This window comes from Chiroxiphia lanceolata, chromosome 2, assembly GCF_009829145.1.
Source record: "Chiroxiphia lanceolata isolate bChiLan1 chromosome 2, bChiLan1.pri, whole genome shotgun sequence".
Taxonomy (NCBI): Eukaryota; Metazoa; Chordata; class Aves; order Passeriformes; family Pipridae; genus Chiroxiphia; species Chiroxiphia lanceolata.
In genome coordinates, this window is record NC_045638.1 from 85,585,756 (window position 1) to 85,610,217 (window position 24,462).

General features: G+C 35.6%; 1 protein-coding gene across 23 annotated transcripts in view; it reads right to left on the reverse strand.

Moving 5' to 3' along the window:
• The window catches only part of DLG2 (discs large MAGUK scaffold protein 2), an 847,901-nt gene that overhangs the window by 228,909 nt on the left and 594,530 nt on the right, over positions 1 to 24,462 (reverse strand). For 22 of the 23 annotated variants that reach the window (XM_032678105.1, XM_032678098.1, XM_032678102.1 and 19 more), the window contains one exon: positions 3,070 to 3,138. The exons of the other annotated variant lie outside the window; for it this stretch is intronic. In XM_032678105.1, the coding sequence (XP_032533996.1) occupies positions 3,070 to 3,138 (69 nt within the window). The remainder of the gene's footprint in view (positions 1 to 3,069; positions 3,139 to 24,462) is intronic. 23 annotated transcript variants of the gene reach the window in all.

Here is a 24,462-nt window from a genome sequence, read left to right on the forward strand (position 1 = left end):
TTCAAAAGCTCAGACAATATCTAAAAATAGCAGTGCCCCTAAGCCATGTTTTGAAATATCAATACACAGACAGCTAGTAGCAAGCATCCAAAATTACTTTATAGAAGACACTTTAGAAACATGAAGTGGTCTGCAATATCTGTCCTATTCAGAATAAAAATTCTTACCTTTAGTCATGGTTCAAATGCTGTTTATTTATATATAAATATTTCTATATATTTCAGATACTCAGTCACATTGAAAAATAGGTGTAATATTTCTGTTGAAAAACTCTTATCAAATAAGCTGAAATCCCAGTTTCTAAGAGATGGCTGGTAGCATACAAAATACAATTTAATCTGGATATCAGCTGCAGAGAGAATAGCTATCAGACATCACTAACTTTACAGCTCTGTGCAATAGTACAGCAGGATTTCAAAAAAACTCAGGGCTTTGTTTTTAACCAATATTTTTCCTACTTTGAATACTTACAGCTAAGGTTGTTCATTAAAACCGAAAACTCAAAATCTCAATATTTTTGAATTCAAACATTACAGTTTTCTTGGTTTTTAAACCATGCAAATAAACCATTAGGGGAGTTACTAATGAGATCACATTAATGATGACCTCAAACACCCCTGAAGTTCATGCCTTTGTACACATAATAAATCTGTAAACTTCATGTAAAGTTATCACACTCTAAAGAATATATAGCTTGAATATAAAGAAAAATAATCTTTAAAGACATCTTTATTTTTCCACCTTGCTATTAATTTTGTTGTTGTACATGAAGGCTACAAAAGTCCTCTCAAAAAAAAAAAAGATAACATTTTTAATGTATGAATCCATTACCTAATTGAAAAAACTATTCAAGTTTTTCAAAAAATCTATTCTGACCAGCTCAATTACCACATATTCAACAGTGTGGAAAGGACTAAATGCCAGTGAACGCAATTTCCCCTGTATTTCTTTAACCCTCCCAAATTTAATTTCTCATTCATAGGATCCAATAATTCTATCACTTCAGTGACTCCACAGTCAGTCAGACAGAGCCAGCATGCAGGGTACAAATGTCTGCATGTGCTAGGGATGCCTTGCAGTTAAAGCAGCTGTTTACAAAGTGAATCTCAAAAGCAATATAATGAGTCTCCTAAATACAGGACTCTATTGATGGAAACACGGTTCCTAAAAAAGAAAAAGAACTTTATTTTGACCTCAAAATTGTGTTAGCTATAAACATAATTGGTAGCATAAGCTCCACAAAATCATTAGAATAAATCAAGTTTTAACATAATGAAATATTTAGGGCTGAGCTGATTACTCATTTCTGCTCAGCAGTGGAATAGGTTCACAGTCCCATTTTCCTGTGTGAAATGAAATACGATTCTGTGTAAGTTGATTAGTAATAATTACAAGCCAATATTCTTCTACCTCCTGAACAGCAGGAGACCTGTGGTGTCAGCTGCAGATTTTCTGTGCTCTAATGATTCACACACAATATATGCAAGTTGTCTGTGTGTCCAGCACAGACTCTGCGATTTATCTAAAAATTCATGTAGACAGATTGATTTCCAAATTTCAGTAGGAGTTAAAAGCTACAGGATGCCTCCTGAATTATGAAGTACAGTAGAGCAAGTCAGAGACATTACAATAGAATTTCTTTCCTTAAATCTCAATTGAGCAAATTATTTTTTTCTTTCCCCTCTTTATTTTTTCAATAATGATTAACAAATCACTGTTTTCACCACCAAACTTGTTCTTGCAGTTCAGTTTTATTTCAAACACCAATTTATTCATGAGTTGACTTGAAGAAAAGACAGGGGAATTTATTACGACTCTCTCTGTTGATTAGAGAGAAAAGGAAAAGAAATCCAAAAGGAGGGTGTTTAAGCACTGAGACTGGTTGTCTGGAATTTGCGCCATCTCCACATCCGGTGATAGTCACAGCCTCACTGGGCAAGACCCTCAGCAATCTGATCTACCTTGAAATTGGCCCTGTTTTGAGGAAGATGGCTGGATGATGAGGACTTAATTCTTAAAATTATCTTCCAGATGACAGCCCTTAAGCCATATGTACCTTTACTGCAGGAATTTCATTATTCAGTCTAATTTTCAATGAATAATTACCATAGCTGTCTTACGTAATTTAAATAAAGACTAAAAATCCTAGATCTTAGATCTAGATAAGAAAAAAAAATTCTGAGAAAACCATTTCAGGCTCCACTGGATTATTTTACACATCTACCACTTCATTTTCTCACTGCACCACAGTACAGTTGTAACAGAAATCAAAATACAATAAGATAACATCTTTCCTCTGTGGAAACTTTGTATTCTCACTTTTATCACAAGAAAGAAATGCTTTGAAATATGACCTGAGAGCAGCCAATGACAAGTTATTACCCTTGCCTACTAATGATTTTGAACAGTTCCACATTGCTATGTGGGAGGGGAGAAAAAAATATGACGTTTTATGTAAACTGTGCCAGTCAATGCAAACAAAATCTGTATTTCTGTGTTAAATACCAGCCTTTCTAATATTGTAAAGACATAAGAATATTAACTGTGGTTCTGAATTATTCACATTTTACCCAATTATTTTAGTTAAAATTGAGTCAGCCATGTACCCAGAGCTATGCTTCTACATTCACATACACAGATATACACCAGCACAGGATTAATATTCTCTATCAGTACTTCTTCATCCTTGGTTTTGGACACTGCTTTGCCAAAACAAACTCATGCATACATTAAGAAAACAGAGAAAGACTTCACTGGGTATTTCCATGATTAGTGGGAACCATTTCACAGCTAACACCAGTAAATATTAACACTAGTCAAGCGAGATGAACTGAAGAAATTGCATCCAACATATCACCATGACAGGTATGCTCATTTCCATGAAAACCAAATCTTTCAGTGTAAGTATCAAGAAAGGATCAGCACTAATTTGAAACTATTTATTGCTTCATCTCACAGACTGAAACACTGTGGTATGCAAAATCACATCTAGTGAACAGCTATGGGTATGTGGGTAGTTCAGTGGTATCTGAGAGCTCTACAGGCAGCTTCAACAGAGAATCATCTTACCCTTCCACAGAAATGGTCCGCTGTAAGCTCACTGTGGGTGGACGCGTTGCAGTGCTGTGCTGGGAATGACTGTATGACCAAGGGAGAATAAAGAAAAGCATTTGTTAAAGAAATAGAAGTTTCCTATGTTCTTATTGTCTCTAGCAGTTTAGCTAATGGCAAAACAGATAAAACAATCAGACTGTTTTACATGTGTCAAGAATTTTGACTTTGGTGATGCTCATTTATTCAAAAAAGGGCTCAACCATACAAACTCTCTTCTTTAAAATCAGCTTTTATTTCTCATTAAGAGCAGGCAATTAAGAGCAGGCAATTAAGAGCAGGCAATGAAGAGAACAATTCCCCCTTATACTTCTTATTATTTTTTTTTAGTGTATATATGCAAACACAGAGCTTAGTAACTTAAAACTTAAATGCTAATTGTTCTGTTAAATATACTAAACATAAAATGCAAATTTAATTTCGGAGCAGAAGGTAAAACAGCAAATGATAATATTATCAATCTAATTATCAGTGTTTCTCAGGCAGAATTCTCAGTTGAAGAGGATAGTCGCTGTTTAAAATTGCACCAGGATACAACTTCAACACTAGCTCTGTCAGGTTTTAAGTAGCTTGAGTCTTTCCACATGGAATTTTATCAATCTAAAACACAACATTTAGAAAAAACATATTTTCTAAGCAAAACACAGACTCTGTGAAAGAAAAGTCTTTTTGATTGAAACCCCTGAGGTCTAATGTCTTCTCATATGTTATACTGATGTGACGAAGAAACATAAAAAAATAATTACTATGTTAAAACTACTCAATATGCGTTAACTAATGTCATGTACTATTGTATAATAGCATTGTAAATATTAGTGGATAACAACACAGCATCAGTCAAAGGCAGTTTTGTGATAATAAATTGTATTCCTTATCCAAGACAATCTGTTTAAATAAAATATTAAAAATCAGAAGCATCTGGGTGTATCTTCTGATTAGTTTAAATGGTTACAGCATGTAGTGAGGCCCCAGTATTAATAATGCAAAGTACACATTAAAAATAAATCTTTAGGTCAGTTTTATATCACTGATTCTACCAACTGCAGACTTTGTCTTGCTTTCAAGCTTTGCATACATCTCAAGCTGTTTGTTCACAAGAAGCACACCTTATTTTCAATAAAAGCTACTTCATCTGACATTAGTGAGCAACATATCTATTTTACATGCATTTCATCCTGTAGCATAGCCAATACTACCCGACAGAAAAGATGTAATTTTTTTATGTGTAGCACACAAAAGAGTTGCTATCATGCCACAGGACAAACAAAAGATCTGCTGCTTCCTGCTATTTCCTGTTGTCACCATTGTGCTCTTGTTTTATAGTAGTAAACTTCTGTACTTATTCTTACTCTGAGAAGGTTTTAGAAAGCTTTTGAAAAAGTATATTGCCCTACCAAGAAGAGCTACAGAGCTTTTTATCTGTTTTATAACAAAATATATTCAGGAGTACCATGAGTTTCTGGCATCACGGTGTGAACAGAATAGTTGAGTTGGACAAACATTGCAGAATATTTTAAGAATATTGGTTAAAATTTCACATTAAGTTTACATTTTGAAAATTATTCAGGATGTGTATTTTAAACTACCTTTTAAAATATTGTTTATGCATTTTTAAAAATCTAAAGTTTGGACTGTAGTTTGTCTTCTGTCACTCTCCTCTCCCGACTGGGAAGGGAACATACATCCTCATGTTCCCGTACTGGTGTCCCGTGCAAAATTAATAAGGAAGGGAACAGCCTCCTCTCTTAATTTCTCCCCTGTACACATGAGTCAGAAGTGGCACAGCAGAGCCATAACTCCTCCATCTTTTCCCTGTGCAGTTTGACTCTTGGAAATTTTATTCCCTGAAGCTGAAGAGATGCAAGAATATGGTTGGTATAAGGAACAAAAACTCAGCAGAGCGGAGGGACAACGACGTATGTCACAAGCCTCTAATCACACTGTACATCAAGGTCTGTTCCAAAGAGGAGAATGGAAAAGCTGTGCCTGAGCTGTGCTGCTGATGCCAAACCCACAGCAAGACTTTAAACAAACAGTTCATATCCTTGCAACAGATGCTACATATTTTGTGGGGAAACAAAATCTATTAACAAAGCAAGGCAAGGTAGCAATCGAAGGTTTGACGGAGAATTTGGTTTATTTCAGAAATGTGTAGTGTTACAGTTTTCAAAAGAATGTTGCCTCAGGAAATGGAAGCAGAGGAATGACAGCTGATATGGCACTTTACCTTAAAGCTTTTAAGCCATCTCTCCCTGTTTCAAGATTTCCTCCTTACTACCGCTACAGCATAACTTTTACAACCAGAGCCAAAATATCCATCCAAGCACAACTGCCCAAACTATTTTGAATTCTGAAAGCTTTTTTTCTTTTCACAAAAAAGATTTCAGTATTACCCTGTATTTTTATTACAGCAAATTTATTTGTGTAACTCTGACCAGCTTCAAATAAGCAAAATTACAAGAGTAATAAAGGTAGAACTTTCAGCTACTACATACTAAAGCCAAAAAATTTCCCATTTATCTACAGAATTAGTAACTGAGGATGATCATCAAGCCATATTGAGTAGTAAGCACTTGGGATGTGACTATTCAGATGTTGCAAGTTAAAGAAAAAAAGGGACTACATTCAACAAGGCTATTTAGAGCAGTGAATTATTGCTCCTGCACAAAGATTCAAAATGAGGAAAGGAACTGGTCTGATCACTGTTATAGACTCCCAGGTCCCGCAGTGATGTTGCATTTTACTGATGAATTCAACTACCTTGGAGGATTGATACTTAACAGAGGCCATTGTGCAAAACCTGGTTATAACCTCTCTGTTTCTAAAAATTTTACATAATGGATGAATAAAACTAAAAATTTTGCCACCTTCTACTCACAATAGTCTTTACAGAAGTAGTAAAACTATTAGATTTTTATAAAAGATCTCTGTTTGACATCACACACTTTTCTTTAACATGGAACAAATTACCTTTCTCAACACAGAACTGTCGAGACCTAAAGCTGGTATTGACTGGACTCTCATAAATTTATTACTATTTGCGTATGTTTAAAAAAATGGACAACCTTTTATAAATCCAAATTATTATTGTTTAAAACATTTTATCTCTATTTAGATAGGTTAATGAAAATGTTATTTATTAAGAAGAAGCAGCAAATTAATAAATTAATAAATTATCCAGACAGGCTGTCAAAAGAATATTCAAAGGGAAAAGCAGATCTTGGGAAAACAAAACACATTTCAATGCTGGAGTGAAAAAAAAGACTAGGATAGCAATATTTTCCATTCATCAGATGCTCTACTGAGTAATGTAATCCCATGAAAAGTATGAATTATATCAATTATTTCAATTCAGTATTCTCCTGAGATTACTAAATCTCTTAAGCACTAGGTGCCATCAGCATCCCTCACTGGAATGACTACATCACCATGCAAAGATGTGCAAGGAACTTTACAAGCCACACCTTTCAAGCGAGGGCTCAGCTATCTGCAATATTCCACCCATTCAAAAACTTCTTCCAGTCCTAGGGATTTGTGACACAGTGTTCAAATAGAGGCTCACCTTCTTTCATGAAAATAGTTCAGAACTAGTGAGATGAAAACTCATTTTTTGTACATAATTATAAAAATCAATTTTGATGCTTGACACAAGCCTATGCCTTCTCAGGTATCATCATGAATATAATGACACCTAAAATTCCAAAACACAGTTTAGTCATTGCTTGACACAAATGGCTATCCAATCGGAGATTTTCCCTGAAGAAAAGAATCCCACATTCTGTAAAATACCAATTTTAACTTAATTCCAGTTTATTTCAGTTCATTGAGACAAGGGGAATATACTAATCTTGTAAGATAAATCATAAGAGTGAAGGAACAAAGAATGAGACTATAAATTAATAATAAGGGACAAAACTGGAAGCAAAGAATCCAACCTTTCTTTTGTAATGGGTTCAAGTTGCTTTTTGTTTTAAACCTATTTCTTAGGCAAGGTGTGACATTTCATGACTTCATTAAATACTTAGAGCAGCCTGGTGTCCACATATTTTTTAAAATATTTAGTATGAAAATAATAATATAAATAAGTATTATAGTAACCAAAAGGTGAGTCTTCTTAATTTTAACTATGTTCTAGTCCAAGGATACTCTAAAGGCACTTTGCTGTGTGGGTAATCCTGAAACAGGAGGTCCCCTCTAGGGACCACATGAACTACCACCTTGCTTTCCCAAATGATATTTTCACCAATACACAGTATACCAGTGAAACTTCTATCTGGGATGAAACAGTCATGTTAGGGAAATACTTAATGTGTTTTAAACTTCTATAATGCAAAAATACTGACAAACCATGAATAAGACTGATCAGACCGAATGACACTGAAATCACTTCATCCCAAAGTCTGCCTGTTGCACTGACAGTAGAAGGAAGATGGTTTTTACAATCTAAATTTGTCCTGTTTTTTTTTTTTTTTTTTTTTTTTTTTTTTTTTAATTTGGAAAAAACCAAGACACATTGTCTTTGAAAACAGAGTACTAGAAAAGTCTTTAGCTTTCCTGTCCCAACCCACCTCCTATCAACAAAGAACAGTTGTCCTCTATTTGCTATAGCCCTGATTTAGGAAACCTTTTATTTTCATATATCTTTATTTTGACTAGTCAAAACTGACAGCTTAAAAATTATTTCCCTCCTAAATCAATTGACCTGCAACTTCTCAAAAAGAAGCAGGAAGTAGTCAGTGGCACAGGCTGGGTAGAGACCTTTCTGAACACTGGCTCCAGAGCAGCATTCTTCAGGTCCCAATTCTGAAACTGCCACACAGAAGAAAAGTATACAAACTCCATTTGTCTATCAATATGTTCTCTGCAGGAAAAAAATCCAAAACAAACAAAAACACCCCATAAATCTAGAGCTCTGAGTTATTCTTTGTTATTCACAATATTAAAAGAAAAAGGAGTGATAATACAATATTGGAAAAATTCCACTGCAGACCAGTAAAGGGAACGCTAATACTGTTTGATTTTATGATGTATTCTCAGCATGTTGGTTTTTTATGTCAAGGACTGAAGGTAGCACTGCAGTTGTTTATAAAGCTTCTAAGCCTTTGCTTTGATGGATAAAAGAGTTTAAGAAGGCAACATGCTTTAATACCACTAATGTGGAGTTTTAATTCAGCTCAGTGAAGTGAAACCAGCTTTTCCTGATGCTGCCAACAGCTAAACTTCTAACTTAAATGAGTTTTTGCTCTCCTATGGGATTAATTAGAAGACCAGAGACTGCTTTTTTTGGTATTAATTTTATCTCAGCTACAAACAGTTTGATAATATCCAGTACTGACAGTTACTGACCCATGTTAGAAGTGTCAAACTAACCAGACAGTCTCCCATCAGATGCAAATAGAAAACTTCAGAGAATAAGATTTTCAACCCTGCTACGTTCAGATCACCCTCAGGTAACAAAGCCAAACATGAGATGTAATGTGGTTTTCATGCACAGGCACATGCAAGGAGGATTTTAGCAGCATAACTCAATTTTTAAAATGGCATCTGTACGTCTGTTCTACAAACAGCATTGCTAGGCTAAATATCTACCCCGTGGAAAACAGAAAAGAAACAAAATGAAAGATTAGGTGCTCACTCCTTTTCTTCCTTCCCTGCCTCTCTTGCTTCCTCAAACAGTATTCACATAGAAGTGGCTAGCTACATTCTATGGCTTAAAATATTTGAGTTGTTGCAGCATTAAACTAGCATCATACAACAATAAGAAAGAATGCAAGGTGAAACTGTGACTCATAGGTATGCTTCAGCTCCTGGAATAAAGCTAATTATCCACCTTTGTTAGCAATGTGCTTAAATCAGTAACTATCTTCAAAGTGGTGAAACATCCACTGACTTCAAAACTACTTCCTTATGGCTGAGGTAATTGCAGGAGATAATGATAACCTTTCAAATATAAAAGTATGCTTATTTGAGAGGAACTTTTATTTCAGCTTGAGACTATAGTACTTAATACAGCTGAAGACATTTGGAATGAAGTGAGGGGAAATGAAAGTAATTAGAAATGCTGTTTAAAGGAGTAGAGTGGACAGGATATACTTTTGATGCAGTTCCACATATAGGGTTAATACAAACTTATTTGTATTAACAAAAAACAAATAACATTAATACAAACTTAAAGTTCCCATGTAGGATTAATACAAACTTACACAGTACTGTGAAGAACACAGCATTGAGTAAACCAGGCATACCAAGTGCAAACCATTAGAAAAAATACTGTGACAAATTAATAGAAACTGAAGAGGAAGAAATTTTAGGAATCATTAAGACCTTGCTTCTTGGGAGGTTCTTCTGTTCTAGATGTCACTGTTATATACTGATTTATTTTATAACCTACTTTTAAAAATTTTACCTCCTACCATTTATCCCATCCTCAACTTACTATGTTCCTTGTTCATATCTTCATTTCCTACTTTGGACAGACTTGGGTTTTTAGAAGTGGGGTGCCTAATTCTGCACATCATTCCAAGACATTCTATTACAGTTATAAAAAAGTAACCTCAAGTCTTCCTACCAGCCTCTCAGGTATAATATTACTATTGTTGTTATTATTGTTATCATTATTATTTCTGATACTGTAATGAATATAAGGAACTATAAGGCTCCTTCTGGGAGATGAAATACTCCCTTATGAATTCAGTTTGAAAATTATGCCAGCTGAGGACTGAGGTTTAAATGTCAAAGTATTTGCAAGAAGTGAAAAACATGCAAGTCTGCAGAAAAAAACAAAGGATAATGGCAGAAGAAGGAAAATCCAACATTCTCAGTCACTTAAGCAATACTAGATGGAAATAATCCATGAACATAACAACCTAGGTTGGCTTTTATTACAGTTGTGGAAGAGAACATAGCTCTACTTTCATGAATTTAAATAGAGAGCATTTATTCAGAAATTACAAAAAACTTCTTGATGCACTTTGCATGATCTCCAAATTGCCTACAGGTGGTAGTATCTGGTACCAGGTCTGATACAATGCTGAGCTTTCAGCTCCTCGCGGAGAAAGCAGCTGTCATCTTCCTTCCTACTCTTTGACACGATGCTTATGTAGTTCAATATCACTAAGGTTTTCTGCCATGCTGCTACACTTAAATGTTGTACCTCATTTACTGTTCACTACCACTCCTAATTCTCTCTGGCATTAGTGCTTTCCAAGCATTGCCACTCCAATGAATTGCACAAGGTGTAAGACAATTGGAGATGGTTTGATTTCTGTGTGACAGAACAACAGCCACTCTTCCTGGGTAAAAAGAAACCATCTTCCTCAAAGAAAAACACAAAGTACAGTTCAGAAAAATGTCTTAATCAGTCAGGTCTTCAGTGATATAACAGAAAGAAAGGTGTACTTTAGAAAAAAACCTTCTATTAGGGTTGTCTGGAGACACTAAATAATCTGAACACGTTGAAACAGTTCAGAGGCAGACTGCCAAAGCTTGTGGCATTGGAAAGAGTCATTGGCTTCTTCCAATCATTCTATAAGGCTGGAAGGAATTATTCGGCTTTTGACTCATTTTATGTATATGTATTGGGTTTGCATGACAAGGTTTTCATAGCAGACTACAGGGGTATCTTCTGTGAGTAGCTTCTGGCAGCTTCCCCCCATGTCTGACAGAGTCAGTGCCAGCCAGCTAAGTCCATCAACACCACTGGTAGTGCCTCTGGGATAGCATATTTAAGGGGCAAAAAACTGCAGCCAAAGAGAGAGGTGAGAATTTGTGAGAGAAACAACCCTGCAGACACCCAAGGTCAGTGCAGAAGGAGGGGGAGGAGGTGCTTCAGGCGCTGAAGCAGAGATTCTCCTGCATCCTGTGGTGCAGACCATGGTGAGGCAGCTGTGCCCCCGCAGCCCATGGAGAGCCATGGTGGAACAGAGGTCCACCTTGGAGGACCCCATACCGGAGCAGATAGATACCCAAAGTAGGCTGTGACCCCATGAAAAACTCACACTGCGGTAGGTCTGCTGGCAAGACTTGTGACTCTGCAGGAGACCCACGATGGGGCAGCCTGTTCCTGAAAGACTGAACATTTCAGGATTCATGGAAAGGACATGTGTTTGGAGCAGTTTGCGAGGGACTGAAGCCCTTGGTAAGGACCTATAACTTAGAAAAGTTCATGGAAGACTGTTTCCATTAGGAAGAATCTCATGCTGGAGCAAGGGAAGAGTGAGAGAAAGCAGCTACAGACATAGCATGTGATGAGCAAACCCCCATTTCCCACCTCCCTGTATGGCTCAGGGGAAGGAAGTAGAGAACTTGGGAGTGAAGTTGAGCCTAGGAAAAAGAGAGGAGTGGGGGGAAGGTGTTTTAAGGTTTGGTTTTATTTCTCATTACTCTACTCTGATTTAATGGGCAATAAATTAAATTAATTTCACCCAGTTGAGCCTGCTTTGCCTGTGATGGTAACTGGTGAGTGATCTCTCCCTGTGTTTATCTTAACCCAGAGCCTTTTCATTATATTTTCTCTCCCCAGCCCAGCTGAGGAGGAGAGGGATAGAGCGGCTCATGTGGGCACCTGCTGTCCAGCTAACATAAAGCCAGCACAGTCAGGATTTTTCCTATTACAAATGAAAAGCAAGAATATGTGCATACATATATTAGTCTTTTGCAGAGAGTACGTAGCACAGTTTCCATCAGTAACTGTTCTGTGGCAGCTGCAACACACAGCATTCACCACTGCCCCATAAACTCCACATCTGATGTATTTCTAGAGCTGTGCATTGCTTCCACAATGAAACATATTGTTGCACAGAAAACCTACTGGGTTTCTGTGCAAGTAACAACACAAATATCTGCACCAATATTGCTTTCCAGCTTAAACAAATGTTGAAAGACATTTGCAAGGACTTAAAAAAAAAAAAATCCACTTTTAAGGAACTTTGAATGGCAAAACTTTGATATAAATCAAGGAATATCTCAGCAGTTTTAGGAAAATTCATATAGGCACAATAGGAAGAATCATATAGGACTTGCAGTCAAAAAATACCAAATTGCACATCAGACATGTATTTAACAGTTGCATTGGTGGAAAACAAAAGAAAAGGAAAAAAAGAATAAAAGAAATTATTGTTGAAGTTTTCCAGTAAGGAAATTGCTCTTATTGTCTAAAGAAAAAGCTCATCCAATCTATAGTCTGTGAATACAGCATAAATTCTGAAATACTGTAACGTAGTAAATTATTCATAAAAATGCTAACAGCCAGTAAGTCTTGAGTCTCAGAAAATGTTAAGACCAGAATTTTTAGATGACCTGGTTTATTATTGTCAACAGAATTGGATGAAATGGATTACTTTTGTCAAAATTCAGTTTTATGGGTGATATGTGCTCAATAGGAGGATAAGAAAACAGACATCTGAAAAATCTAAAAGACCTCACATTTTCATGTACTTTTCCACCACAGTCCATAGAAGTTCATTTATAGTTAGAAATTCCCTTCAGGAACCAGAAACACCTAATTCCAATTCAGGATGCAAAAAAAAGAAAGTATAATGTGATTTTAACAGAGATCTCTGTCAGAACAATCTTGTCATTAGTAAAACGGACATAGATTATATCTTAATGGTTACACTGATCTTGCCATACTGCATTTAGTGTCTAGAAAAGCTTAGCTTTGCTTTCTCTTTTCAAGGGAGGGTTGACTTTCTTTGCACTGAAGATGACACTTGAATAATGATTCATAGGACTTTTGTACTGCATCTGCTCGTTTTTTAAAGAATAGGGAAATCATAGATAAATAAGCCTAATGACAGACTTATAATAACATCAACCCATTAAACTAATTTGACAAGTTTCTATCCCTCTCCATCCAAAGAAAGACAAGTACATAAAATTCTTTTCATGCTAGAGTCATTGCAGTAAATTTTACTCATTCAAGATAAAGCATATGAAAAATAACAATTACTTTAAATGATTTAAAACAAACATTTCTATGTCATGAGATTCTGTATCATATTTGCATAATAAAAAAACCTACAGAAATTTAAGTTTTAATACTGTTTTTGTATAAGAACAAGATTATTTCCTCTGTACTTACTAACTTTCATGTGTGCATTGCACTGAATTACAGTAACTGCGACAGTAAAACAGGCAGAAAAGGAGTACATTCAGCTTCCACAGAAGTGGCTCATTAAAACTAAAAGAACTATCACAACAGAAAGAGCATTAATTTATGATTGTGATTTAAAATCCACCAGAACAGCACACTCGATATTGTAGTGACTCCTGGTACTGTGTTTACGGCACCTGTGTGATAACTTCTGATAATGTTATCCCTCCTATTTGGATATACATTATCTCTGTGCAAGCTAGGAATATGGGTTCAATGTGTCTTTTTTAACACAGCAGATGTGAGAAAGTAATCCTACATAAGCTGCTATTTAGTCTCACTTTCTCTGTCATTCAAAGCAGTCCAGCATGCAAGTGTGCATTTGCAGCTATACCAAACACAAACCAAAAAATCCTAGAAAAATACACAGAGAGAAAAAAAGCAAATGCAGAAATAACATAATGCACATAAACAACATTCCAACAGAATAAAGATAAACAGCAAGGAATGGTAATTTGAAAATGTAGAAGTATAAGGGATGTATTGTCAAAAGGAAAGGTGAATAGCGAAGAAATTCAACAGTTTAAGCTCTTCTGTTTCTAATCTAATCTACATGAATCATGAATCTTTTTAATTTGATAGAAACTGGACTTAGCATTTCATGGGAAATGTTCAGTGTTTTACGCCTTAAAGTCCAAAGATGAAGCATATGCTAGAACTAGATATATAAAAAAAATTAAAAATCTACTATTTTTTCTCATTCTGGGGTTACTCACAGTGGGAGTGTCAGGCATAAGCACCTCCCACAGAAGATCACTGTATTATTGTCCAAGTACTATAGTAATTAATTTTGCCTGTCTTTGATTATAGGCCATAGGTTGGATTAGATGAATGATAGGGTAGATAGATTATTTATGTTCCATTATGTCAATCCTTATACTCCTAAACTCACATATAAACCACATATACTCGTAAACTCACATATAAATATAAAAATTTATTTAAAGGTGCTTGTTAAATTCAATCTATAAAGAGATATTTAGCTAATTAGGAAAGAACTGTGAAAGGAATTTATGAAGAATTTTACTCTAAACCTGTGGTAGTCATTAACGTGAACTGTTTAGTTACTAACTTGATAGATAAATCATTTGATTGGAATCTGGTTTTAGTAGATTTGCAAAATTAGCAAGCACTTATACATGATTGAGCTGACAAACAGTTAATTTGTGATCCTTCTGAGAACTGATTTAATGTCACCATAATATTTACTAGCATAAGTTCTGACCAGTCTGAGTTTCCTTCACTAAACTTTTCAAGTGTTTGTTATAGGTTAGAGATAATGTCTTATAATTACAACCTTCTCATCAGTCAACCAGTAAACCCCAGGTTCTTGGGTTATTTCAAGGTTATTTTGGTGTGAAGATACTTCCATGTTTCTTCTACTTTCGGGTTTCATTTACTAGATAAAGAGTTTTATCTAGAAGTAAGTCTCTCTTTGCTGCTACCAACTAATCATTTCTCTCTGCAAGTACCTTTGTACTTTGACTCCCAAATGTTTTGGCCAGAACCAATTGCACTGGGTACACTCAGATTTAAAATACTGCTGCTTAAGAGAAAACATCTGAATAACAGACGTACAGAGAAGCACAAGGAAACACAAATCAATCAATACAAATGGTCACAGCTGGATTTATACCAGCAACTCATCTAACTTTAACTAGCACAAAAACCAGAATTCCATTGTCATTTAGCACTTCAAAAAGAAATAGCCACATGAGGAAGCTGTTTTTTGACATGAGTATCTTGTGCCCATATTTATCCTGTGCACAGAAACTGAGCTAGCATTACAGCATTTTGTTTCAGTTCTTCTGTGTTATTTTTGAACGACAAAGCATTTCTGCTTAAAACCTATGAATACCCTGAAATCTGTGAACACTTCACGTATGAAATAGGGATTTCTTAGATGATACAAAAAAATGATGGAGAATAAGCCCATGCACTGGATGGTCATCCATATTTTCAGATCTAGAATTCACTAGATTGGCAGGAAATTCCATGGCAGTAGGCTCTTGTGTTTAGAATTCCTTTGATGCATCACTTTATTCCAAGCTATGCTTCTCTTCCAACTTATCAGGGAAGTCTACAATTGTAGAAAATACCTGTTTAAATAATAATATTTTTTAACCAGTGCAAATTGGGTAAATATACATCAAGAAACACAAAGAAGGTTCTTTCACTTGTTACTTCTGGATATAAAACACGAATTTTTGTACCCAAGTTAAGTGGAACAGTTTCTTGCTGTTTTTTTCTTCTGGGACAGAGACAGGCCCGGAGATATTCTACACCTTTCAGGCACCTAAATGAATTCAAATTTGTATCTTATTAAATGTATGATAAGTACTGTAGCTACAGAATCCGTTTATATTTTGACCAGAGATTGCTACACATCAGTCACAAACAAAAACTCTTCCCTTTAAATGTGACTGTAGAATGTGTAAATGAGTGCTGGAAAAGATTTGTGTATTTTGTCAATGGCAATCCAGACCTGCTAAAAATTCCTACAGTAAATGTTACGCTCTGCACACCTCGGATTGAGAACAGAGGTAAAACTGCCATCATTTTACAGAAGAAAATATAACATAATTTCTTTTTACACTGCACCTTTTCTTATTCTCTACATAGAGACTGGTTTAAGCCTTGAGTGATGAAATGTTAATATAATTTAAAATAAATTTATTAGGACCTATTTTAATTCCCTTTGCTTTTTCTTGTTAGAAATATAAAGGGTCTTTACAATACTATGAAATTCCTGCATATTGGTTAATCAGCCTGTAAACTGATACTCAGATGGTAGCTTCCACTTTTTTCCACTGATTAATTTTACGACTCAAATCAGGCTCTCTCAAATTTACAAAAAGATAATTTCACTGATTTAAATTAATGTGTTCACTTCTAAAATTTGAGTTTGCACAAGGTATTCCTGATTTGTATTCTTTACTGTTCTTTTTGGCAAGTGAGTCTGAAACTTCCTAACCTCACAGAGGACTTCCTCTAGGATCTCTCTCCATTTGCCAGCTTCCTGTCTCTAAGAAAACAAAGATAAATGACATATTCAAACTCTAACAATGACTGGAGCAATATTAAGGTAGACAAGACTAAAATTAATTTGTGCTATTTACCACTTCTGTGTGCAAGTTTCTAAGTTGCATCAATGTTGTATTTCTCTTAGTTGACACTAACTAAATGGATTTTTTCATTTTAAAGTAAGGCAAGAATAGCAGAACTGGAAAATTTGAACATGTAAACATGAAAGGTATATACGGACAAACTTAAAGAAATCCAATGTGAAAACATTACAGCATATTCTGTCCTAGTGAAGAGCATATTTACAATAATTTTTATAAAACTCCTACCTCTTTCTAAATAGTGTTTACTTAAAACCATATCTTATATTGCAGCATTGTGTTTTAAAGTTAATTCCTCAGCAACAATCCATGCTGCTTGATTAAAGTCAACAGCAAATAGATTTACCAATCTTTTAAGGATTTATTTGCCATGTGATGCTAGTCTTTATGAAGGATACACAGTAGAACATTCAAATACATTGAGAAATAATTGTTAAGATCCTATAAATCATGATGTCATGTGGTTTGGGAGTCGGCCTTGACATTTAACCTGGTTATAATATTGTATTGGTATGTTTATTCTTGGTTTAGCTCTAACAAAATCATGTAATTCTCATTCTCTTTGCTGAGATATGATTTGGTTTTGGTACTGTACTGATCTTCTTTTGTGGACACCCGCTGCATAATCCCACTTTTGTCAAAACACAAAACTCTACCCCCTTCTTGTAAATAATTCAAATCACTATGGTATCATTCAAGATTGTATCAGAAAAAAAAAAAAAAGGAAAGCCAAGGAAAAGAAATCAGTTGACCATGATTCCTGTGTTCTTATTGCCAGTATGGTGTGAATCTTGGATTTTTTGTTCCAAACAACAACCTCAGAGTACCCTAGCTGAAAGACCTGTTCTGTAATCCATGGCATACCAATGTGAATGCTAATTGTTGAGCGAGGACTTCAAAAAGTATCTGGGAAACCAGGCAAAATCAACTAGGAAAAATAAACTAAAATTTCCATCAGGAGTAAATTTCCTTCTTTGCATATTTCTCTTTCTAAATGCCGTGGACATAACAACCAGAAGAAATCTCAGTCATTTGAACCTCAATTGGAGGTTCACACACCTGTGATTCCAATGACACTCGAATTCATCACTTACTTTGGATGTCTTTGTAACACAAGAATTTTTATACACTTTGAATGAAATAGTACAATATAGGAAATGGTTGTAAACGTTTGATATGAAAAATTGGCAAAATTCACTCACACTGCTGAATCTGAAATGTCAAAATCAAATTCTCTTCTGCATGGTGCAATGACAGTATTATGTGAGTTTGTATTCCAACCAAGCCTGTACAGCCATGCTCTTGCCACAGATACTATTTAAGTCCTCCTTCCTGCCACTCTTAGTCACTGTACTTTGAACAGGATCAGAGTTCTGATTACAGTTTATGCAATCTGCATCAGTTCAGGAACTGAACTGTCTACACATGTTGCTGATTACACCCAAGTCAGCTGTAATCAACGTGGGCATTTATTGAAAGAAGGTTAGACTGCTTCATCAGCTAGTCTACCTTGGTTAGAACAGCTCAGGACTATGGTCGTGCACTGGGCTGCACAAGTGCACCACACTATCAGTGAGTAGTGGCAAGTGATATTTGGCTTCTGCATTGAGTACTCCACCCATGTGGGCTGCAGTGCATTTCAGGTGCACATGCTGATATTCTTTCTCTTTACACAGTGTAACACATTATGAGGGTTCCAATCTGCTTTTTAGGAAAGCTTGTGTGGATACAGTCACTGATACTCAGAATTCTGATGTCAGAAATCAGTGTAATCAAATAAAAAGCAATTTGTGATGTGCAAAACCATATACACAAACGTACTCTCAGATTGTAGAGTTGTATTCTTTTCCCTGCTCCCCGCTTCATCAGTGTAGTGATTTCAACAGCACAAAAGAAAGAACTATAATGATCCTCAAAAGATGCAGCAAGCACCTCCAAGCACCTCCAGTTATCTGTGGAATGATGCATTTTGTATGTGGAGTATGGAAATACTCTGGAAAAAGACATTGTCTATGCATCTCCTAGGGGACCGTAATGTTTCTGTTCCTGTATTTCCTTAACAATATTGAAATTTTAATTTTGAAAGTCAAACTAAACCTTTTTTTCTCTTTCTCAGCTAAAAAGATGTATTTTAACATCTTTCACTGACTTTGCTTTTTCAGTAGTTTTATGCACTATAAGCATTATTTAAAAAAAATCAGATAAGCTAGTTGCTTCTAGTGCTATTCTTTAAAAATGAAATAAAAACCTTTTAAAGAATTAATTCTTTTAAATCCCAAAGCATTAACAAATTCTACTTGCAAATTAACAATGACAATCGGCTAAATTTGAGTACAACACAAAAAGGTCAGTTGCATAACTAGACTTTCATAAAATTCAGGGATGTTTAGAGCTTGTAACTCTTTCTGCACACCTAGTGTGTGGGTTTTTTTCATTTCTTTCTTAGCAAAACAAAAAGAAAACCTTTTTCCAGGGACTTTATATTGATACAGCGGCTTATAATGACTATGGCTTTTGATGAATTCCTACGTCCCTTTGTCCTACTACTGCAAATTGGCACTGAATGCCTCTGCATACACAAGTATGTTTTATCAAGGGCAGTTTTCTTCTTGGCCTTTTCAATGTTTCATCCCAAAAACTCAAGCTCAGGATTTTGCATTTCCCCCCTATTTGTGTGTAATACCTGTATTACCTGTCCCCTGATCAACCTGTACTACTTAAATTAATACAGTATAAATGCTCTGACACTTAAGAAGCTATGTTGAGGTACAATAACAGTAGAACTTACACTGCCAAAATTTTAACTCTAAATCTCCCCCCCTCCACTTTTTCAGTTTGAAAACAAGGTTTCAGTATTTTCAAACTTCTAAGGATTTTGGTTCAGGTCCCAGCATCCTTCACAGGTAGTAGTAGGAAAGACACCCTCTTGTGTGGGGACATTGATAATAATCATAATGATAATAATTCAGAATAGCTTTCATTTTTCATGTTGTTTTTTAAATTACATTTGGTGAAAATTTTAGATGCAAGTATTGAAGTAATATAGTGGTAGGTGAGCTCTACAACGTTAGAGTTGCACAGTAGGTGTCAGAAATGCCTCCAGTAATGAACCAATGTTCTTAAACATTTCTGTTTTTCTCCACAGTAAAATTTTGTTATTTCCTGCAGACAGACACTTTTAAAACATTGAACTAACATACAAAAAAAACCCGTTTTAAAGAAGCTTTGGAGTTGGGAGAAACTGACTGCAAACAGACACAACCCTAGTCCACTGGGATAATATAAATTGTCCTTCCAACTCTGAATGAACATGAGCCAGCAGTGTGCCCAGGTGGTCAAAAAGGCCAATGGCATCCTGGCCTGTATCAGGAACAGTGTGGTCAACAGGTCCAGGGAAATGATTCTTCCCCTGTACTCAGCGTTGGTGAGGCCACACGTGGAGTGCAAGTGGGATCTACAACAGAAATTTTTAAGTTTTGAAGTCATATTTAGATCTCACTGCAGGCTACATATTTAGGGGTTTAGATTACAAGAAAAAAAAAAAGCAAAAAGCTAAATAATTTTTAAGTAAATATCAGAAAGTTTTTTTTAAATTAAGTATTTTTGTGCTTCTGACTATTCCATTAATTAGTATTTTATACTTTTTGGACAGAAGAAGTAAAGTGCTGTGAAATCAGCAACTACAAGTTTAAACAACTCATTCAGTTTTGCAACGCTTTCCACAACAGTGTCCTCAAATAGTCTTGCAGTGTCATTGGCCTAGCACAGACTCAGAGACTGCTACCTTCTGATTTCTATATCACAAACACATTTTTAGATATATCCTGTTCAAAGTCAGACCTTACTTGACAAAATGAACAGCAATGGACATATTGGCAAGCATCTACATAGAGAGCTTATATCAACAAAAATAAATGGTGATAATTAAATACAAAATAATCTGGGGGCTTGAGTCAGCACTACATTATTCCACTGGCATAACTGTAGTGCAAAACAACACTAGTGCTGGGCTGAGGGAAGATTCATTATTACTGTTGTTATAATTGTCTCACATTTCCCTGATAAACTGCACTGCTCTAATGAGATCCTACCCTCTTTCCATGATGCTTCCTTTCACTCCACTTAGTACTAATGATCACTCTTTTTTTCTACAATGCAGAAAATCTTGCATATTTCCACCTGTTGGAAATATCTTTTAACTCCAAGGGCTGCTGGTGGTGTCTGTGGGCACATCACCTATTTCATAACCGGACAAAATTGAAGGAAAGTCTTGATTTTCCAAGGCCATACAACTTGTCAGTGACACAGGCAAATTTCTCAGTTCCTAGCTCTTTGCTCTAGCCAGAAAGTTTTCTTGCTCTTTTCTCTGTAGTTACAACCCATGGAAACAATTCTCCCAAGAGGAGTTGGGGAGAATGCGTATGGGGAAGCATAGGATGTCTTTATTTACCCTGCCTCCAGTAATATTTAATTTCTTAGCTCAAATAACCTCTCTTGGGGTAAAAAGAGTAATTTGTTCTCCAGGTTAAATTTATTCTTGTTTTTTCTGATGAGCCAAGAGTCTAGCAATTACTGTGACAGATGAAGTGATGATTTTTATGATGTGGAAACTTGTCCACAGGAATGAAAGTGAAATCTCGAAACCCATTTCTCGTAGTGGCCTTTAGACAGTCGTCAGGTAATAATACCACTTTCATCACTTTGGACAAGATTTGAATTAGTGAATGGGTCCATTAGCTTGTTACTGTCGCACCCCTATGCAGAGTGACACTTTCTGACAAATTTTTGTCATTTATTCTGAAAATACTTGAACCAGATACAGAACCAATAATAAAAATGTGGATTTAAATTTCTCCCAACACTCAGAAGAATTTGAACATTGTGTCTGGAGTTTTAGTGCTCTATCATTTTGGAAGAACTGTTTCAAGGGGATTTTGAGAGACCAGAACAAGATGTTTGAGAGCATGCTAACATATACTGAAAACAGTAATGTGTCTCTCAGAAAGGACCATTTCAAACAAGAAAGTTATTGTGTAGACTTGGTTAGGAACTGACTGGATTTTCACAAGATAGTCAGAAGCATCACTCCCACCTTGCATCTAGCCAGAAACTGCTGTAGCCAGTGTTAGTGGTGAATGGCAACCTCTGAGGCAGACATCAGGTAAAACTTCAATTTTGAGGGTCATGGTCCACCTCAGCCTCCCCATACTAGATGACTGAATGCCCTGGCCAAGTTCCTCAGACACAAACCTATTAAAAATAGTCAGATACCTTTCTAGTCTTCTGGTTCCAGTCTTCACCACTAATTAAAAAAAAAAAAACAAAGATAGGGATTGTCTTTTTATACTTTGGGAGCTTTTTCTGTGACTTGGATACTGAGTTTCAGAGCTTTCTGATAGACATGGAAAGAAAGAAGACATCTTTCCTTTGTTCCCCTGTGGCTCTGTTTGTAATCATAACAGCAGAAAAAAAATAATACTAGTGATTTAAAGATGTTTTCTTACTGAGAATTGATATTTTTTCTTCTCTAAAGATATAGTAAAGATAATACTGCTACTTAACTGAACCGAGTTAATATTTCTGTCCTTTTTATGACCTAAGAATATACAGTTTAATTTCCATGGGTGCAGAATTGAATAAAAGATCTGTAGCACATGAAAGCACAGTTTCTCTAAATGTCAAACCATATTAAAAAATTATAAAACATTTCCCAAATGATGGAATGGAACAAACACCTAAATTTTTCTTGTTTTAAAATTTTATTCTATTCTGTTTAATGAGACTAGTTATCCTTCTCAATATAACTAAGAAGATTATTTTACTGATAGATAGAAAAGCAAATAGAATTAAGTGACTTGCTCAACTAAAGAGAATTAGTCAACAGCACAACAGCAAATAAAGTCCAGCACTCTAACCTGAAGCACCCCATCTTAATCTGAAAGGCTTCTATAACTTTATGTAATTAAACACTTGAACTGTAGAGATGTTATACCTTTGCAGATTAAGATTCTCCTGCAAGCATCTCTCTGAGTTTTTAAAAGCTGCATCTTCCTAACAATTACATTAATAGCATCCAAAATAGAAACTCCTCATTAAAAAAAGGAAAGCACATAAGCAAGTCTGTAGGAATGTTTGTGCTTATTAGGGTCAGAGATTCATCCATGCAAAATTACATGAGAGCTGAGGCTGAAAGACAGCATCATCTTTCTTTCATTAACTCTCACAGTTATACGACTGGATCATTTACTTGAAGAGAACACTTGAGTCAGGATTAAATAGAAATTATAGGAAACTGTTCCAGTTAAGACTTTTTAATTTGCTAATTGAAAGTGATAAGGAAAAGCTACAATTAACTTCTATCTTTTCTAAAAGATCCTAAATAATTTAAAGGCCTCAGGAGGCTGATTTACAAGCAGGGAAAATCTACATTGAGATGCTGCATTTAAGTTTTAGACAGTTAATCAACACAGTTTATGCTGATTTTGTTTTGCCTTATATCTATAAAACATTGGAGATCTGTAGCTGTTTTCAGAAGCAGCACAATCTTGTCAAGCACAATGTGCATGTGATTGTATGCATCTGGGCTGCATCTTGTCACCTTCTGTGATGTGTGTTCCTGTGTGTGAGTCAAGGTCTCCAAGCTTATTTTTAGAAAGGTCTAGGAGTTAAAGAGGTGCTTGAATTGCTAAAGATGTTGTTTAGGGAGTGAAGGCTATATAGCACTTACATATTCTCACTGAAATCAACAATAACAATATACTTCAGTTCCCATTAGTATGAACATTAGCACCTAAGCCAGCCTTTGTGATGACCAGTTTAATGTCTTAAATTGTTTGAGGGTTGCTATGTGCTCTGTGCCCCTGAATGCCCAAATTTGTGTATAGGTTTGCCTTAAAAATCACTTTGCCAAAGTGATTTGGCAAAGCCACAATGTTTACTTTTTAAAATGCCACCCTATGGTTTTAGAGGGCTACTTTACCAAGAATTATTTCAACCAGGCGTGTTACATTTTCAAAAGATGTTTTTCCTTTGTGACTGTAAGATTTATTTGTTTCCATTGACACTGAATAAGCTGAGCCTCAGTATTGCCTATTTTTATGTTCAAAAATGCACAAAAAGAATTGTGTACTTATTCCCCTTCACTGTCTTTAAACAATGCTATTTAGTAGAGTGGTTCTTCATTATATATAGGCTTCTTGTCTACAGTTGGATTGTATATTAAACACAGATCAGTCCTCTGATTTTAAATATTCGAGTATTTAAATCCATTTGCCCCAAACAGACTAATATCCCATTTTATAATTAGTATTTGAAATTTCTACAGGGAAAAAAAAAAGTAAATGAATACAACTAAACAGTAGAATTTAATTTTAAATTCAAGAAAGGTGGTTGTATTTATGTAAGGCAAATTGAAGACTCAATTTCATAATATCATTGCTTTTTACTGCTTTGTTGATGGATCCCATTTTCAGGAGCCAGGCATTTCAAAAAACACAAAATATGGTTAGATATGTTTTGGGAGATATAATTCCCATATTAAACACATGGGATTGAAAAGGGGATGATGAGTACTCCTGTACAATGTGAATTTCAATAAAGATGACAAGAGCCTCCCTGGAAGGCAGCCACATGCAAGTACAGTTATATGCATCATTTTGACAATAAGCTTGTTCCCAGCAGGTTATCGTGAGGAAAAAGGCTGCTCAGATATTAATAATGAGAAAGGGCACTGTAGCAATGAGCACCAGAGAGACTCACTATTCACACCTTAAAGTGCAGCTACCTTAACTTCCTTTCAGGGTCAGTGAAAAGCAATCAGTACCACCTCAGTGGTCCCTGCATAGTCTGTGGAGGGACTCCAGCAATCTCTAAAATTAAGTGAGGGAACCACAAGCAGCAGTATTTGGGGTTGCAGAGATACATTACTCTGGTTGCAGAGACTACTGGAGTGTAGTGACCCCTGTGTGCCCAGTTGGAGGAAGTAGCACGCTGGAAGAAGCACCACACATCATTAAGATTTTGGACATTATAGTCTCCTTAGCCATATGTCCTGTATCCATTTCAGCACACTTT